Source organism: Bactrocera neohumeralis, chromosome 5 (assembly GCF_024586455.1).
Source record: "Bactrocera neohumeralis isolate Rockhampton chromosome 5, APGP_CSIRO_Bneo_wtdbg2-racon-allhic-juicebox.fasta_v2, whole genome shotgun sequence".
Classification (NCBI taxonomy): Eukaryota; Metazoa; Arthropoda; class Insecta; order Diptera; family Tephritidae; genus Bactrocera; species Bactrocera neohumeralis.
This window is the reverse complement of record NC_065922.1, coordinates 54,580,475-54,600,297: the sequence shown is the minus strand read 5'-3', so window position 1 is coordinate 54,600,297 and position 19,823 is coordinate 54,580,475. Positions and strand designations below refer to the sequence as shown.

General features: G+C 36.3%; 1 protein-coding gene across 1 annotated transcript; it reads left to right on the top strand.

The window, feature by feature from the left end:
* The first annotated feature begins 1,525 nt into the window (after positions 1-1,525).
* On the top strand, positions 1,526-13,796 carry LOC126759307 (uncharacterized). Its single transcript, XM_050474043.1, has 6 exons — positions 1,526-1,529; positions 2,354-3,510; positions 3,600-3,833; positions 8,887-9,724; positions 10,111-10,727; positions 10,793-13,796. The coding sequence occupies exons 1-6, from the start codon at positions 1,526-1,528 to the stop codon at positions 13,010-13,012; spliced, it is 5,070 nt and encodes a 1,689-aa protein (XP_050330000.1). The 3' UTR covers positions 13,013-13,796.
* Positions 13,797-19,823: the final 6,027 nt, after the last annotated feature.

The following is a 19,823-nucleotide window of genomic DNA, read 5'->3' as shown; positions in this document are numbered from 1 at the left end:
ATTTTACGCAATAAACGAACTAGTTACATTTTTGTCCATTTTGAACTAGGGTGAAACTAGTTGTCATGTCCTAGGATATTAACAAGCAAAAACTACCGCTTGTTTGTATGATGTAATGGCCGTCGACTAGTTGAGTTTTTGGTTCATACTAGTTATAAACTAGTTCATCACTAGACCTTTCCACTGGGCAGTAACGAATCTTATTTGTAATTATGCATGCATATAATTCTTCGCTTTTGTGTTCTTAAGTGTAAACTTGCGAAAATTACAAAAAAAGAGCGCGCACTCCAGCTCGTGGTTGCAAATTGCCGCAGCGTGGGCGGCGCGCTTAAAGAACACTTTCAAGCCAAGTACGCCAACATTTATGGCACCGCAAACAATCAAAGAAAATGGCCAGTGGAAACAAGTAAAAATATGTACACGCTATTGCTTTGAGTGTTTGTTTGTGTGGGTTTCGCGTTGTTTTGCTATTGTAGTATGTGCTCACTTGCCCGTTTGCGCTTGAGTTGCCGACAGCTACTTGCGCTTGTTGTTGATTTAATGGACTTTAATGGTGTTAAGCAATGTCCGGAGATAAACGATACGTGTCGAATTAATGTTTGTTGTGCGGAATTTCTGTTCGAAAATGAGTTTTCGATTGTTTTTACTCATTGACAAATGATAAGCGTGACTCTTCACTTTCAAATCTCAGCGCATTTTCACTGTTAGTTGGATATATTTGTGTGCATGTACGCAGATTCTAGTATTTCGGTATTTCGGTATTTTGTTACTGGAGAAAGGTTCGCATGAAACTTGGAGTAGTTTGAGCTTGAGCAGGTGTCTGAGTATAGTACGAGGGAAAAAAGTTAAAGAAGGCCAGAAAAAACGTTAATTTCGTTTGCTTCGAAGCTATAATACCCTTTAAAAATTCAAACGGTTCCTCAGAAGAACTTGACTCCTGTCTTTCAGTTTTTGTAGCAGCTATAGACTATAGTGATCCGATCTGAACAATTTCTTCGAAGATTGCATTATTGTGTTAAATAATGATTCAAGCCAAATTTCGTAAAGATACCTCGTCAAAGGAAAAAATGTTCCATTGAAGAACTAGAAGTGAATTCAGAACATAAGCGTCGTTCTATAGTCTATGATTCTTAGAAAAAGTCAAACTAATGAAAAAATTCACCTTGATACGAACGATCCCCACTGACTCCAATAATATCAGGTTGACGAAAACATTACCAACATGAAAAAGTATCAGCTTGAAACTCACCAACCTTTCCAAATTTCTTTGGCTTCCTTATGTTCCACTCTTTAGTGGACAAAACCGTAAACAATAGGATAACTTGAAGGGAAATTCATCACAACAACGTTACCAGATTTTAGAGAGGTGGTTTATATTGCATACTCTTACGGAGAGAGAGACAATATTCTGAGTAGTTCATCTATCAGAGGTACACAAAATTCCTATTGGCACTCGACAGAAAATATTGATGACATGATCGGAATATCAACTGGTCACTGTCTGGTGGCGACACACGCCCGCAGAATGGGTATAGAGCAGCCCATCAGGGAAACAATGGGACATCGCTTGTGCACTTGTCCCGCATTGTAAGCATCTGGGGTCCCCACGGTATGATACATTGGAGGAGGCGATAGTGAGAGAGTCTGTTAAAATTCGCTTTTAGAGCGGGCATCTCAATGGTTGACTACTCCTCTTAGACTTATGTGCTTATTAGCCTACCAAATTAACCTCACCTATCCTAATCTTATCTATCAGAGTACGGTCAAATAACGCCCATGACATTTTCAACCGAATTTGTTTGACCAAACTCAAAATTTTTCAAATACATTTAGATTTCTTCACACATATTCAGTGTGCACGAACATTTTAGAGATATTTTTTGAGGATTTCCACTGAAATCGTAAGGTTCTATTTTTAGTTACCACTTACCGCTCAAAACAGGAATAGATCATCGGTATAGCAGCGCTGGGTGGATAAAATCTATGAAAATTCCGATAGAGTAGCACGGCTGTTGCGGGACTCGAATGTATGAGCCATAGACACAGAACTACACATCTTTTGGTAGGTTCTATACCGATTACCGATCGAACTTTTTTCGCCACTTTATGATGCAATTACACGTCAAACACTCTGTTCAATAATTGTTGCTTCGGCTCAGAACAAAATACAAAGCGAAGCTCTGATCGCCTTCAGAAGGTTGTATGTGTTCTATAAAACAAAAATATATGGGCTATAAATTCTTTACATTAAAATAATTTCGCTTAAAAAAAATCAACTAATTAATAACAATTTCATTCAATTCTTGAGTACGACCACTAATTACATTCAATTTCCGCGCTTTCCTCTTTACAGATGAATCTAAGCTGAATTCGGGTTCGTGGGAGGACTCCCTACCTAAACTTGATATTAACAGCACTGAGCTATCACCGCTCGGCGATAGCAACAACGGCAGCATCACGACTACCACCACAGCACAATTGCATCATAACGCCAACAACGCAACGTTGCATCGCCCCGACCCGTTGAACGCCGCGCGCTCCTCATACAACAGTCTACACACTTTATTGAATAGCAGCACGCTTGCAGCACCGCTGCAACAATATCAAACACAACAACAACAACAGCAACATCATCATCATCAGCATAGTAAAAGCTGTGGCAGTCCGAGCAGCATCGGCCGGCCAACTAACGAAGCGGAAAACACCGCAACCGCCTTAGTTGCGCACACAAACAACACAATTGCCGGCGGAAGTTTCAGCACCAACGGCGGCTCAGCGGCCGTTGGTGTAAGCACCGCAACTGCAACCACCGAAACCGTTAACAACAGCCAAAGCGTCGCCACTGTAAATACCGCGACAAAGAAACGTCTCGAACATAACGCCTCTACACGCTCCGTACAATCCGAGGATAGTTGGTGTTCCGAGCAATCGATAGAACAGGAACAAGTAAACGCCAACGCCAACGCCAACAGTACACACTCAGTTTCGGACGACGAAGCCGCAACGGAGGACGAACGTGAACGTGAACGCAGCAGCGTGACGTCGTTGAGCGCCACCAATCAACGCAATTCACAATTGCGTTCCACACTCAACAAGGCCAAACAGCATTTGTCCTTTGACAAATGGCGCACGAGTTCCTCGAACAGTGGAAACGCTGCCAACAACACATCCACCAACAGCTCCGCAACCCATTCGGTGTCGGCCAGCAACGGCGTCGCTGATAGCAGCGGCAACAGCACGCAAACGCGACGTGCTAGCGCCTGCACCATGCCGACAGCACACCAGAGCGCACGTGATGACATCACCACACCAGGTGAATCGCCGGGTGGCCGGCTATCACGCTGGTTCTCGATACGACGCGGCTCATCACACCAGTACGATGTGGGCGGTCGTCAGTCGGCCGCGTCCAGCATTGATATGCCGGATGCAGCCGCGTTGTCAGCTTGCGGCGATTCGGCACATGCATCGCCACAGAAGTTGAGCGCCAACAAAATGCCCGGCGTTCCAGAGGTGTGTATATCCGACTATCAGCCATGTGCGCGTGCATTCGCGGCATATTTAACATTTTCGTTTATTTTTGCTTTCATTTTTTTGCACAGAATGACGATGAAGAGGCCGCCTTAACGGCATCGCGTTTTGATCTGGATCTAATGTTACCGCCTGGCAGTCGCAGCAACGGCTCGGCACACAATGCGCACACCCGCCTCATCACGCCAATGCTGCCACCCGCACCGCCGGGCCTATCGCAGCAGCAGCTGAAGCGGCGCCACATTGTGGCTGCCATTGTGCACAGCGAGAACTCATATGTGGCCACTTTGCAACGTCTAGTCAATGTATGTTAATAATTTGTTCGAAGTCTCATTTTAACTATGTACATATGTATGTGTAGTTAGTTGTAGTCTTGCCCGTAGTTTACGAAATTTATAAATTTTGCCTGTGAGTTAATCTCATGCAAAATATTTTGTAGAGTAACGATTTGCATGGGTAGTTTTTCTTTATTTGAGGGCTTAATGGTGAATCACAATTTTTAAAAAGCACACTGGAAATTATATTTAGACATTTTAGGAAGACTAGAGTACAGCTTTAAGTTCATTTTCATTAATCATTCTTTTCATTTTCATAAAAAACAAAATCACTTTCCATTTCATGCATTTTTTTTTTATCTAAAGTAAATTGGTATGCGGTGCATACGCCAATAAAGAAGAAGAAATTGATTAGAAGAATCAAATAGTTAAAGGAACGTCATATTCTCTATTTTCACCCAAACAAAAATCTGCCAATAAAACCCACAGAAAGCTTATAAATAGAGAACTCCATCGGACAGTTTAATATATCTCACGAAAGACCATCGAAACGGGTTTGAGAAACAGCTCAAGAAATAAAAGATAGCTTTAGTAATGTTGCAGAGATTATTTTAACCCTACATGGAAGAAAGCAATAACTTAATTGTCAACGAAATCACTTAACGGTAGGCCCCGAAACCGAGCTGTTTCATTTCCAGTCATGCGAGGACTCATTGCCTGCAGACATACATAAGTTTTACATATCATTTTTACTCTGAATAAGAAGGAGTTTAACCTACTACCAATGTCCAGAACCAATTTGCACAAGAGTCAAGAGTCTGGCTTCACACGGCACCTCGAACTCTTGTTCTGCTTTGGGCAGTGTGTGAACTCCAAGTACGCCATTCAATGGGAGATAGTCAATGAAGGTATTAATAGATACATTGTGAATGACGTTCTGTACCCACCGGAAGTTGGCGCATCTGAAATTTGGTCGTGTATTATATCAGTTTGTCAAAATGTTGGAGAAATATTTTGCGGATGTTCCTAGAAAGCGGCTCCACTTCAAACACGTGAACGCACGGATGGTTTCGCCGAAAACATTCGAACAGAAACTGACTGGCCGTTTGATCGTCCGTTTCCGGGTCGTAAACATAGATCCAAAACTCATCACCGGTAATAATACGTTTCATGACAAACTGGTAGTCGGAAAGCATTGTTTCATAGACACTGGCGACACTGTGCTTCGAAAAAATTTAGTGATTATGGAACCAATAGTGCTTTACTTTTCTTATCCCCAAATGATCTTTCAAAATGGTTTTCACTGATCTTTTCGATATTCCAACGATGCCAGTAAGATCTCTGAATGTTAATTGTCGATAGGGGGCTTCACTATGTGCTTGTTCGATGGCAGACATCAAGAGACATCCTACAAGTAGTTCATAGTTCGGTGTTCTGATCGTTCAATTCAAAGTCGTTGGAAAAGAACTCGAAATTAAATTACTTACGATCGTTGCTATTTGTTTACGAAAAGTTTTATTGATATTTATGCTTTTTTCGAATCTGCAGAGTGAGACCTTACAGAATACATTAGCTTAAAAGCTTTCAAAAACCTCGAATGGCATATCAGCTTTTCATCATTGTCTCACAAGCTTTGTTTTACCACCTATTTTTCTCAATAATTTTGTTTCAAGTAATTTTGTCACGTTTTTCAATAACTCACAAACTATTTGCATAGCAGCATCCTTCAAAATTCAAAAGCACACGTGTTTTAAGGCAAATGTTTTTTTTTTCTAATTAAGCACTATTATAACACTTTCACAGATCTTATAAAATGTTATTTAAATTTAAGATGAGGGCTTTCTTTTATATTTTAATTAATTATAATGTTCCAGAGGCTAAATTTACATATTCGTGAAAGAATTGGATTCTGAAATATGAATAGGAACGGACTTATTTCGTAGTAATCCATACACAGAAGGTAGTTTCAATCTAAATTTGAGTCTTTCAAACCGAAAATGTGGATATAACATAAGGTCTGAAGTGCGGTTCTGCACTAACCAATGGATTAGGCAATAACTAGACTCTCAGGTGGTAATTCGAGGTAGATGAACACCAAAACTCTTGGCACACAACCAACACAAAGTAACTTTGGGGTAGTGTTGTTAATGGACAAACAAAGTAACGCCTACTACTCGCCAAAAGGGAGCTTAATAGTATTGTAGGGCTCAGCACCATGCATCTACCCATAAGATCCCACTTGCAGAAAATTGGGAATTGTGTAAACAACGTAATGCCAAGCATGCACGGAGGTCGATAAGACGCTGGAACATTATCTATGCGAATACCCAGCCGTCAACGTATGAGGCGAGATATATTCCACTCCTTCCTATGCTTCAACTTAAGAGACATTTAGCAGCTGGGGTGGAAAAGTGGAAAAGTATCAGCTTTTTTCACAAATACCTTAATTTGTTTACGCGGATATGACCATAACCTTATTTTATAACTATGAATCGCTGCTGCAATACAAACTGAACGATCGGGATCAAGTTATTGTATGGAAAAGTTTTTTATTTGACGCGATATCTTCACGAAATTTGACATGGATTATTATCCAAAGCAATGATATAATCTCTGTCCACATTGGACCACTATAGCATATAGCTGCCGTACAAACTAAACGATCAAACTTAAGTCTCCGAATGGAAAACTTTTGTTTTTGGGAAAAAAATATTTTAAAATAGCACAAGTCCATTTATTCTATTCTAAGCAATTTTTCCAAAACATATTTTATTATTTAAAGTTCAATAAAGTTAGTATTGTCTCTGAATGCACTTTCCATTAATTGATCAAATTGTTTCATAACAAAGAAATATTCTTTTATTATTCCATATAATATATGTCTGTGCCCACATGTGGGAACTTTAATCATAGTAGACAAAGTTTCTATTAAAGATGCTTCAAAGGTTAATTAGAATACCGCCAATAGTACTTTATTGTCTGCGGTAATTAACAAATTTAAAGTAATAACAGTAAACAAGGTTTTGATTTAATATTAAAGTATACTACTGTGAGCAAAAAATAGTAAGACATTATTCATAATTTTAAAATTCTTAATTTATTCTTCAAAATCTATGCCGTCTCCCTCAAAGTAATCCTCCTTGGCTCCTATACACATGTGCCAACGTTTGTTGCAATCCTCGAGACAGTTGTAAAAGTCAATTTCCGGAATAGCCGTCAATGTGCGTAGCGATTCACGTTTAATGTCTTCAATTGACTCAAACCGGTTTCCCCGCATTGGAGTTGGCTGAATAGCCAGAAGTCACATGAAGCTAAATCTGGCGAATACGGTGGTTGTGGCACGATATTGTTTGGAAATTTGGCGGAAAACACACGAAGAATCAATGCAGAATGTGACGGTGCATTATCGTGTTGCAAAAACCAAGAGTTGTCGACCCATAATTCCGGCCTTTTTAACGAATAACTTCGTGCAAACGACGCATAACACTTAAATAGTATTCCTTGTTGACAGTTCGGGCAGTCGTAAGGAAGTCGAGTGAAGCACACCTCGATAATCGAAAAAACTGTCAACATAACCTTGAATTTTGACCTGTTCTGACGTGCTTTTTTCAGCTTCAGCCCTCCTTTACCACGATATTCGGCCAATTGGTTGTCCGTTTCCGGGTCGTAAACATACATAGATCCAAGACTCATCGCCAATAATAATACGTTTCATGACAACCTGCTAGTCGGAAACCGTTGTTTCACAGAGCTTAACGCGGAGCTGTTTTTCGAAAAAGTTGAGTGATTTCGGAACCAATCGCGTTTTCACTTTTCCTAGGCCCAAATGATCTGTCAAAATCGTTTTCTCTGATTCCTTCGATATTCCAACAATGCCAATAAGATCTCTGACGATTTATCGTCGATTCTCAATCCTTTATTTTATTGACGTGTTAATCATCAGTTGTGGCAATCTAAAACATTTCCTTGCGACAAATAATTATCACCGAAGTCGTTTATCAACATTCTAAACATTATGGCGCCAGAAATTTGATTTCGCACACAAAATTTAAAGGAACTTCTGTGTTGAATAATTTCAGTCATCGTAAAAATCGCCGAATGCACTTTATGTACTTCAGAAAAACAAACTTATACTAAACACTAAAGATTATTTTGATGTGACATTTGGTACATATATCACTGACAGTCATGACAACCTTGAAAAAAAACGACGAATGTGTTTTCACGAAATTTAAATTAAAAAAGTCTTACTATTTTTTGCCCACAGTAGTATTTTCTCTTGCAACCGAGTGTGATTAAATACTTTAAAATAAAATGTTAGCTGGGTTTCAGTTCGTTTGTTACTCTTTTAAAAAGAAAGAGACTGTTAATGACATTTTTTAATCACGTTCAAATACTGCACATTTTTCCTATATTTTTTCGCACATTCTCTCACATTAATCATTCACCGTTAAGCATCGTTTGCATACATAGATATATTTTATTCATACATAGCTCATATTAAAACTTACAAGCCAACTTGATTAAGTATATTATCATGCATTTACTATACGAATTTTATTTCTTTACATGCCATCCAAATCCTACGTCACGCATTAATTGCATCACCATCACCATTACTAACAACTACTACTACCAAATCTACTACTAAATAAATAACGAAATTAACGCAATGTAAACTGAACCTATCCAAAAACAAAAAACAAAAACAATAATAATAAAAAAACGTACTTGTAGTTACCAAATTAGTAACCAAAACCACCAAACTGTTAGCATAAATAGGTACAAGTCCAAATAATTACTTAATCATTACTCAATTACGAAAAAAGTATTTAAAATTTAAGTGCTTAGAGAGTTTCTATATTATATAACTGAAAAAAAAATATTTAAAAATTAACTTAAAAGAAATACAAATTATTCATAAGTTTACTTTCCGTTTAAAGAATTCTTCAAAATCGGTCATGCGTTAATCATACAAATTTTTTTTATTATTTTCTCATATAAAGACTCTCTGCTATTTAATTACTTTACACTTTTCAAAAAATTCAACATTGATTCACATTTTTTTCCTTACCACATTTAGGATTATAAGAAACCTCTTGAAGAGAGCAACCCACCTATTTTGAGCGGCTCCAAGATCGCCACACTCTTTCATCGCTTGCCCGAGATACTGCAATCGCACAAATTATTCCGCATCTCACTCGCCGAATGCGTATGCAATTGGGATCGTGACGAGCGCTTGGGCGATTGCTTCGTGAATGCCTTCAGCAAGCCGCGCATACTCGAAATCTACTCGGGCTTCATCAATAATTTCTCAGCAGCCATGGAACTCGCCAAAATGGAGGAGAAACGCAAATCGGCGCTAGCTGATTTCTTCAAAGTCAAACAAATTAGCGCACACGATCGTCTCTCGTTCTTCGGTCTGATGGTTAAGCCGGTGCAACGTTTTCCACAATTCATACTCTTTCTACAGGATATACTCAAGTATACGCCACAAGGTCATCACGATCGCATGTCACTGCAATTGGCGCTGACACAATTGGAATTGCTCGCTGAAATGTTGAACGAGCGCAAACGTGAGGCGGAACAATATCAAGGCTTCAAAGAGATGTTGGGTCACATCACCGGCACTTTCAATGCACGTTCGCTCACCGCGACAGATAGCAATCGTGCGCGTTACCTGCTGAGGGAGGATAATGTGACACATGTGGAGTTCAATCAGGCTGGTCTTATTGTGAAGTCTAAGCAGCGTCGTCTATTATTGCTCAATGATAAGGTTATTTGTGTTTCGGTCGCACCGAAACAGTCACATGATTTTGGCGCTACGGAGAAGCTGAGTTTCAAGTGGATGTATCCAGTGACGGATGTGGAAATCGTGGATAATAGTACTTCCGCAACGCTCTCGAGAATATTAACTGCTGGTGAGTTTTGAAGACGAAAATAATATATAAAAAATTCGATCCGGGTATCCATAGCAAAAGTCGGTTTCAATTGGCTTGTTCTCAAAGTTTGTTTTAAGTTCGGAATAGTGTCTGAATATTGACTTTATTGCTGTAGTCACGCTCGAAATCATTCCGATTTTATGGGCTTATCCTTGGTATAGGCACAAAATTTTGTCTTTGACGAAGGTCCTTAAAACCTCGATTTAAGTCTAAATTTATTTACGGACAACAAATGTAACGGTAACAAACCATACCGCTATGCAATTTGGGGTCAATGTCCATAACGCAGCCACGTTCTAATCCAAAGAGCACTATATTGAAAATCTTTCCTTTCGTCAACTCACAACTGTCTTCCCATTTCACAGGTCTCAATCGCGGCGGAAGTCTCAAGTCCAACAGTAGCTCCTGCAACAACAGTCACTCCAACACGCTACCAATCAATGCCGCACACTCACATGGTGGCCACTCATTGGACAGCTCACCAGCTGCACAACTCACGAACGGCGCCGATAATCTCTGCTCCGAGATGAGCACACTCATGTACGACTATGAAGTAATCTCACGTATACACGATCTCGTCAGCACACTGAAGGGCACATACAAAGAGCTCAATACGAATACCACACGCAATGTCTTGAATACCATACAAGCCTCGATACAACGCAAAGATGAGGAAATGGCTTGGGTGGATTCGTGTTGTCTACAATTGATAGCGCGTAACAAGTCCGGTAAAGAGGAAACCTACACATTCCAGACACAAACACCGAATGTGAAGAAAGAATGGATCACGGAACTGCGTTTAGCACAATTGGCTTTGGATCCGAACAACTCGCCAGCCTGGGAAACGTCCACTACAACAGAGCCACAATCACTGGGCAATAGCAGCTACGAGCAGCAGCAACATGTGATGCAGCGACAATCCACCAAATTGCCACTTTTCGTCAAGGCGATACCCGTCTACAAATCACAGCATCAAACAGAGGTGAGTTTCTAATTCTTTTCTTTCTTGTTTTTCCATTTTCTATGTCCCGATTTACCTCCACACAGGTGCGCTGTGGTTGTTATTATACAATCGCCAACGACTTAAAGCTAAGCGGCAATGCACGTCGTCGTCACAAACAACAAAACTACCTGTGGGTCTGCACCAGTGATGGCACATCCTCACACATAGCAGTGCTTTCGCAGCATCACCAACAGGCCGGTAATCTGCGTGATGTGGGCTCTTTCGACTTGGTCGAGACTCAGGTAACCGCCATGGAGTTCGTCAAGGGATTGGACAGTGTGAAGAAACGTGAAGAGCACCATAGCCTGCTAGGCGATCTAGTGTGGATGGGCACGGACAGTCGTAAAATATTGATTTACTCAGCACAAAACCCCGAACAGGAGGAGCAATTGAGCAGCAGCACTGTACCTGGCGCCGTTACGCGTATACTCTATCACTTCGATGTCGTTTATGTGGCGCTCTCAAATGCCATAATGCTCATCTATCGTCGTTCGTACGATGGCGTCTGGATGCTCAAAGACCCACAAGTGGTGCTGCTGGGCGAATCTGGTCTGCCAGTGCCAAGTCTATTGCCAATCAATATGAATATTTACGCTTCGTGCGCGAATCGCGTCTATGTGCTGAATGCGCTCAACGGTGAGATACAGAAGAGTTTTGAGGTGCAACACGGTGCCAATCAACAGGTGAACTTAATGGCACACTCCGGCATTGGACTATGGATCTCGCTGAAAAATTCAACTGTTTTGTGTTTATATCACACGGAGACCTTCAAACATTTGCAGGATATCAATATTGCCTCGAGTGTGTTGCGCAGCGATGGCAAGAAGGAGCAATCGGTTAACAATAGCTCAATTTATGTTACGGCGCTTATGGCTTGCAAGGGTTTGCTGTGGGTAGGTACAAATGTTGGTATTGCCGTTACTATACCGCTACCACGTCTCGAGGGTGTGCCGATCATCAGCGGAGGCATTAATATGTCTTGCCATGCACACTTTGGGCCGATCACCTTCCTGCTGCCACTTGTACCGCGCGTTTATCCGAGCTACAAACAGCCACCGACGCAAACCCTGCCCGTCGCCTTTTGTGCGGAGCCCACCGTTACAGTGCCTAGCATGGGTGATGACCTACAATTGCCCGCAATCGATGCCGATCCCAAAAAACTCACAGAATCAGATCTGGATGAATCGACGGTGATACTACGCCGCGACTTGCCGAAGGATGAGTCGCCCTTCTCGGGCACCGCCTCACCCTCGGCTTCGATGTTGCGCGAACTCAGCGTGGATGGCGACTCGAATGCCTCTTCACCGCGATGCTCCAAATTGGATAAACAAAATTCATTTGATCAATCGCTTTCGAAGCTACGCGCTTCGCTCGTCAACTCGCCAGCCTTCCATCGCAAACGTTTCCATGACCTATCCTCCGACTCGGCGCGCATGGCCAAGACGCTGCCGCGCGGCTTCAACACAAGCATGCACTCAAATACGAGCACGCTCAATCATAGCGAACATGGCTATTGTGACGTCTACGGCTTGTACGGCAAGCTGATTTTCGTGAAGGAGGACTACGACGCAGAGGAAGGCACACAGGGCAATCTCATGGACATGATGTACGAAGGCATGCGCCGTTCCGATCCCGAATTGGCGGCCATACCCGGCAAGGTGAGCACGCTGGATCGCCGTTTGCGCATGAAGGCCTCACGGCCACGTTCACTTGATCTCTCCAACTGGTCGGTAGACTCGAAGTCGTCCAGCCTCTACACCTCATCGGGCAGTGAGGAGAGCATGGGCATACGCCTCTTTGGCGGACGTTCGGTATCGCGCAACAGCAGCAGCGCTAGTCACAAAACCTCAGGCAACGGCAGTGATTTGGGTAACATATCCGAGAATGGACTAATGACCAGCGCCGAAATACACCAACATCACAGCACACCGAAATCGGATGATGGCTTCAAATTGTTGGAGATAAAGCAAACCAAGAATGCTGGCACCAGTGCTGGCGGTGCATGCACGCCACCACCCGCCGCCGCTGTGGCGACACTCAAGCGCAAGCAAAAGCAAACGAACAAACAACAACAGCAACAAAATGCCGACGGACCGCGCACCATAATCACGCTGATGGGCGGACGCGGCTACTGGCGACACGTCTGGTACAACAACGCCAACTCGCCGAATAGCAAATCAGCAACGCTGAGCAGTGGCGCCTCCACGCCGCTAATCGCCAACTCGAACGACGCACACATTGTGGTGTGGGAGAAAAAGTTATAATCGCAGGAGTTCGAGTGGCGCCCCTTGCAGCGTATCGGGCGTCGCGGTCGTGTGCGCTTTCGCGGCAGTTACATGTCGCGTGAGCGTGTGTGCAATGGCGGCGCCGCCAACCGCGGCCTGGGCGTGCTCAGCGCCAGCACGCTCAATGTGCGCGGCAAGGAGAGCGGCTTCTTGGCGAGCAGCAGTGGCATGGGTTTTAAGCGTTTCGCCAAGCTAAAACGAGGTGGCAGTCTGAAGGAGTTCTGAATCAAAATCAAAATCATCTGTTAACGTTAGTAATTGTAGGCTTAATGAATTTTTTTTTTAATTAATAACAAACAATAAATGTTTACATATTTACTTGTACAGTTATGTAAAGTATAAATAAGTAACAAGCTGAACTGAATTGCATGGAATTCGATGTTTACTTGGTGTTGCTGTATGCAAAAATAGTATATTGAATCACAAAAACAAAAAAAGAATACTGCACAAATAAATTTAACGGTAAATTTAAATACAAACACACAAACTTGTATTATACAGTTACTTGTAGCATAAGCAGAAAGTACTGAGTCAAAAATTCAAAAACAACAACAACAACAACTGCTGAATTCAACAAGTTGCATTTTTTTAAAGCAGTTTTATAAAGCGTGGCCACACTTTTGAGAAACTGATCATGCAAAAATCAAATTTATATTACATACATATGCACATATATGTATCATCTGCTGATATCACGTATTATGCGAGACAAATTCAAATTATACACTATCAAATTATTAGAATTTATTTTTGTATGCTGCTTATGTTTGGCATAAAAAAATTTTAATAAAAAAATATTTGATTACATTAAATTTGAAATTTTTATACAGTTTGATAATTATTATTTAAAAAAATTATTGTTTATCTATTAAAATTAATTTAAAAAAATTTATTTTTATTACATTTTTTTTTTAAGATTTAATTTTCAAAAATTCTTAATTTTATTAAAATTTTAAAATTAAATTGAATTAATTAAATTAAATTAAAATTTTCATTTCATGAATTAATTTTTTTTCCTTTTTAATGGCTTAATTTAAAATTTTTAATTATTATGTTTTATTTTCTTATTAAAAGTAAATTTAATAACAATTGTTTATATTTATATTATTTTTTTTTGTTTCTGTTGTTTTTTTACATTTTACACTTAGTAAACTTTGTTATATGTTCCATATGCTTGGAATAAAAATTTTATAATTAAATAAATTTGATTCCTTAAAATTTAAAATATACATACATATATTCGGTTTCATAATTAATTTTTTTTTTAATTTTTTATTTGTTTTTTTTTACTTTTTTTGGAGGTTTAATTTTAAATTTTTACTTGTTTTTCTTATTTTCATAGTAAGCTCTTTAAAATTTTAAAAAATATTTTTAAATTTGTTTTTAACTTTTTTTTTAAATTTGTATTTAATGTTTTTAAATAAAAAATATAATTTTTTATTTTATTTTTTTTTTGGTTTTAATAAGTAAATTTAACACTTTTTTATTAATAATGTGTCATGAGAGAATAAATGAGCAATTTTATTTTTTTTAGAATTTTCACTGATGGGAAATTTAAAAATTTTATTTTAATGTATTTTCTTTTATTTTTATTTTTTTTTTTTGTCAATTTAATTATAATTTTTTATATTTGTGTTTGGTTTTTTAATGTTTTAAAGTTATATTATTTTGAAACAAAAATTAATTTTTTTCTTTTATTCAACTTCTTTAATATTTATTTATTTTTATTGAATTTGTCTAGCATAATTGTGCAAATCGGTAAAACAGAAAGCATTTTATGATATACATATGATTAAAGATTTTAGAAATATAATAAAAAATAAAAAAATGAGTTTAGGGATTTTTGAAAAATCAAAACAAAAAAAATTAACAATTGTACGATTTTAAAAAGCTGAAGAGAAAAAAATGAATACATGCTGATTGCTGAATGTTTAAAGATACGCATATACATAATATGTATGAACATTTGTACATGTATGTGAAAGATTTACCAATATATACAAAAAAGCTTTATACTGAAGTTTATTTTCGCGTACATATAACTTTTTCATATCATTTTTCAATAAGAAATATTTTCTAATTTGTATTTTTTGTTTTTAATTTATTAGATTCACTTTTTATTTTTTTTTTCAGTATTTTTAATTTGTTTCACTTTTTTTAAATTTTTATATTTTTTAAATTTTTTCATATTTTTTTTAATGCTCAAGTGTTCTGAACTCAAATTGTAATTCAATACTTGCGTGTAATGTTTCCCCATGCAATTTAGCTGCCCTAAGTAGCATTACTTTCTTGCCACAAACAATCAAACGACACTTTAGCGTTTACGAACGAACACTTACGATTCACTTTACGACTTACGACGAGCCACCTTCACTCTCAGCCACTTGGGATACGAAATTAACGCTATCTCAAGTTGGCCATTTCAAATGAGTAGCATACATATACTTTGTAAATACTGGTAAATGTTAAGCATAGCTGCAGTTAAACTTTATAGTATATATGTATGTATGTATGTTTAGATATTTGAAAATTTATACTTTTAACCTTTCAATGGATTATTATTATGTATATTGTTATGAAAATTAGTTTTTTTCTAAAATATTTTTGAACTCTCTGTTATGCATGTTAAATATGCTTAAAGTAATGCCTTAAATTAATGAACAAAATATTAAAAATAATGTTTATGGATTAAAAATAATAATAAAATTTAATTAGAAATTAAAAAATATTAATAAAATTTTAATAAAAATACATATTAAATGTCTAACTGAAGTTTATGCATACAAAATGGTGTTTAGTTAAAGTCTGTTCTTATACAAATACAAACATACATTTTTATGTGTACACACATATTTATATATTTACAATCTACAATACTATGTATAAACACAAATTTGATAGTGAAGGCACACTTTTCCCAGCTTTTTGTATTTTTATATTGATCTGCTGAACGACTTAAAATAAAGCATAAAGCATACACATCATTATATGTATATGTATGTATGTATTTATAGGTAATAGCGTAAAATATTTGTTAAATTAAGTATATGAAAACTAGATATGTATATAAAAAGTTAATTGTTAAAGCAAACAGGCACGTACCGTTAAGCTAAGCTTAGAAAAGTACTACTGGTAAATACTTTTGAACTGTGTACTTGTAGTTATATTTTTACTTTGAATATTGAATGTAAAATGCTAAATTTAACCGCTGAATTGTTTTAGTTACTCAAAAATTTAAATTATTAATTATTATTAATTTTTTTTCAATAAAATTTTTTATTTTTTTTATATAAAATTATATAATTTTTATAAAGTTTTTTCATTAAATTAAAATTAATTATAAAAATTAAGAAAAATTTATGAAAATGATTATTTTTTTTAAGTAAATTCATATATAAAATTATATAATGTTTATAAAGTTTTATATGAAGTTAAAATTAAATATAAAAATTAAGAAAAATTATTTCTTTTTAATTTTATAAAAAAGTTATTACAAAAAAAAATAAACAAATTATAAAACTTACAAAAAATAAAAAAATTATAATAAATAATAAACAATACAAAAAAATTTAAATTTTTTTAACTATCTAAAAAAGCTTTATAAAAGTTATGTAATTTTATACATATGTATGTAATTTAATTAAAAAATAATTAATTTCAATTTATAAAAAAAATTATTAATTTTTTAAGTAAACTGATTATAAAAATATATAGTGTTTATAAAGTTTTTTATAAAGTTTAAATTAATTATAAAAATTTACAATTTTTTTTTTATTTTTATGAATTATATTATCAAGAAACAAAAAATATCGAAATGAAAAAAATATTAATAAAACTATAATAAATAATTAAATAAATTGAAAGTAAAAAAAAATATAAAACTATATTACATAATGCAAAAAAAAATTTATAATTTTTGTTAATTTATAAAAGAAACTTTATAAAAATTATATAATTTCATAAGCAATATATGTAACTTATTTAAAAAATAATAATAAATTTTATATAAAAATTAATATTAATTAATAAGTGAAATTTTTAATGACTAAATTTCTTCTGCCAATAAAATTATAATATTATTTTTTTTATAAAATTATAATTTTTATTTTCAATAAAATTATATTATAATTTTTCAATAAAATTATATTTTACATTTTTTTTATAAAATTATATAATTACTCTCTAAAATGAAACCTATATTAGCCTATTTTTAAGCACTTTTCTAATTACGTAACCAAAACTGAAATTCTCATTTTTCATTTTCACACACAATTTACGCCATTTACATAACACACGCTACATAGTTTAACTGGTGTTGCGAATTTGTAGGTTATAAACACTTACTTTTAAGCTAAACACACACACACACACATTTGTACATATATACTGCTTAATTGCTCTCGTTTCATGGTTTCAATGCAACTCTGCCGTGCTGCTGTGACCTGCTTGTGTTGCCAGCGAAAAAACAATAAGTTTGCTCTAACAGAAAACAAAAACAAATGCAAATGCAAATACAAATACAAGTAAAACAACAATCACAAGCGCCATTGCATTATTCTAGCCTAAAAGTACTAACTGTAAATTAGTTATTATTATAATTATTGTTAAGTACGAAATACATAAAATTATGAATTATTTTAATTTCGATTAATTATTTACAATTACAACAAACATATGATACAGTGATACTGCTAATTGTTAAGTAATATTTTTTCTGAATAGCAAACGTTTATGTAATGAAGCTGCTTGTACCCCCACTTGCTCACCATTGACTTCATACATAGCATTTGCAAACGATTTTTGTCGAACGAAGAAATCCAAACACACGAAAGAATTAAACCGAAAACTGTAACGATTATTAATACGCTACCTTAGTAGTAGCCATGCATATATACATACATATTTACAACAATAAAATAATAATAAAAAATAGTTTAATACACCGGAAGGCACAAAACAACCGTAAGCACCTATACACACACATACACACAAAATAAATATAAAATTTAGTTAATAATGCCACCTTAAATGTCTACAAATCAATAAAAATGCATAAATACCTATAAACAACAATAACAAATACAATGCAAATGCATTAGATATGTTATAGTACGAATTCATTATATACATATATACATATGTATATGTTATATAATTAGGTGATAACAAGCAAAACTGATGTGTATGCATAAAGCAAGTTGAACAAAGTTGAAAACTTAAATTAAAAAAAATTAATATGAATTTTAAAAGCTTAAAAGATAACAGAAAAACATTAAAACTAATAAAATATTGAAAAAAATTATAGTTGTCGTAAATAATATACATAGTATATGTACATAATATACAAATATACAACAATGCATTGAACAATTTATACTCGTAACAGCAACAACAGCAACAACAATATTGTACAACATATTCACACTGAACAAAAAATACTGAATTAAAAACAACAAAAAAACAAAAGAAAATAAAAAAATAACAAATTGCATAAAAAACAGTGAAATAAAAATACTATATACTAAACGTGGGTGTATATGGTCAGTAGGTATTCATTTGAAATAAACAAATATACATACTTATATATATATTATATATATTAATGCATTATTGAGCAAATTATTATCGAATAAAAAATTAATATGTGTATAAAAAACAAAATCAAATTCAAACTGTCTTTCATTGCATAGTACTTAACTAGCTACTAAGGGTTAAGGAGACGAACACAAGAAGAAACAAGAATAAAATGTTGAAAGCTACAGGGGCGTTTCCTATACCATGAAATGGTATAGAAAGATCTTTAACTTGATTTTGTTAAATCACTTTGTATGGCGACTATATGCGATAGTGATAGGTCTATGGAAGGTCAATTAATTATCGAAGGAGACCTAAATTCCAGAGCCGTAGAGTGAGGTGTGCCAAACAAGGACTCGAGAGGAACTCGAGGCATTCTAAAAATGGCTGCGCGGCTAGGTCTAATAGCGCTCAGTACGGGAAATGCAACCACGTTTAGAAGACCAGGATGCGAGGAAACCACACCAGACATTACCTTATCAACGGAATGCATAGCAGGCTCAATAAAGAATTGGAAAGTCCTGGCAGCGATCATCATTACATTTCTTTCATGAACAGTGGAACAAACGCTAACCAGCACAGGAAAAATATTGGAACACGAAATTGGAAAATTTCGAAACTAGATTCTTCGAAATTAGTCTCCTCAATAGACGACCAGAACCCATCTAGCAACTCCCCAAATGCTTAATATAACAAGAGCTTGTCAATGTCCAAACTTCCCACAGCAAACAAAGCAGCAATTTACTGGTCGACTGAAAATATCGCGCAACTCAGACGTACATGCCTCCACCTTTGCAGATCCTACACGAGATTCAGGCGCAGAGGAGCCGCGTCCCAAGAAGTCGAGCAATACAAAGCAGCAAAAAAGGAGCTGAAGCACGCCATCGACGGCAGCAAAAAGAAAAAATGGGAGGAACTACGCGAGGATATAAACAGAAACCCCTGGGGACTCGGTTATAAAACAGTAATGAAGAAACTCGACGCTCGAGCAAAGCCACCTGACTTAACCGCTGACAAAATGGATCTTCTTCTTCTTCTTAATTGGCGTAGACACCGCTTACGCGATTATAGCCGAGTTAACAACAGCGCGCCAGTCGTTTCTCCTTTTCGCTACGTGGCGCCAATTGGATATTCCAAGCGATTGGAAACTGGAGGTCTTCCTCTTCCTCTGCTTCCCCCGGCGGGTAATTGGAGTGTTTTCCCCATTCGGACAACA

Bases quoted from the DNA above. Each gene is read 5' to 3' on its own strand.
- LOC126759307 (XM_050474043.1), top strand. The intron at 9,725-10,110 runs GTGAGTTTTGAA...CCCATTTCACAG, and splicing joins CTCGAGAATATTAACTGCTG to GTCTCAATCGCGGCGGAAGT. The intron at 10,728-10,792 runs GTGAGTTTCTAA...ACCTCCACACAG, and splicing joins AATCACAGCATCAAACAGAG to GTGCGCTGTGGTTGTTATTA.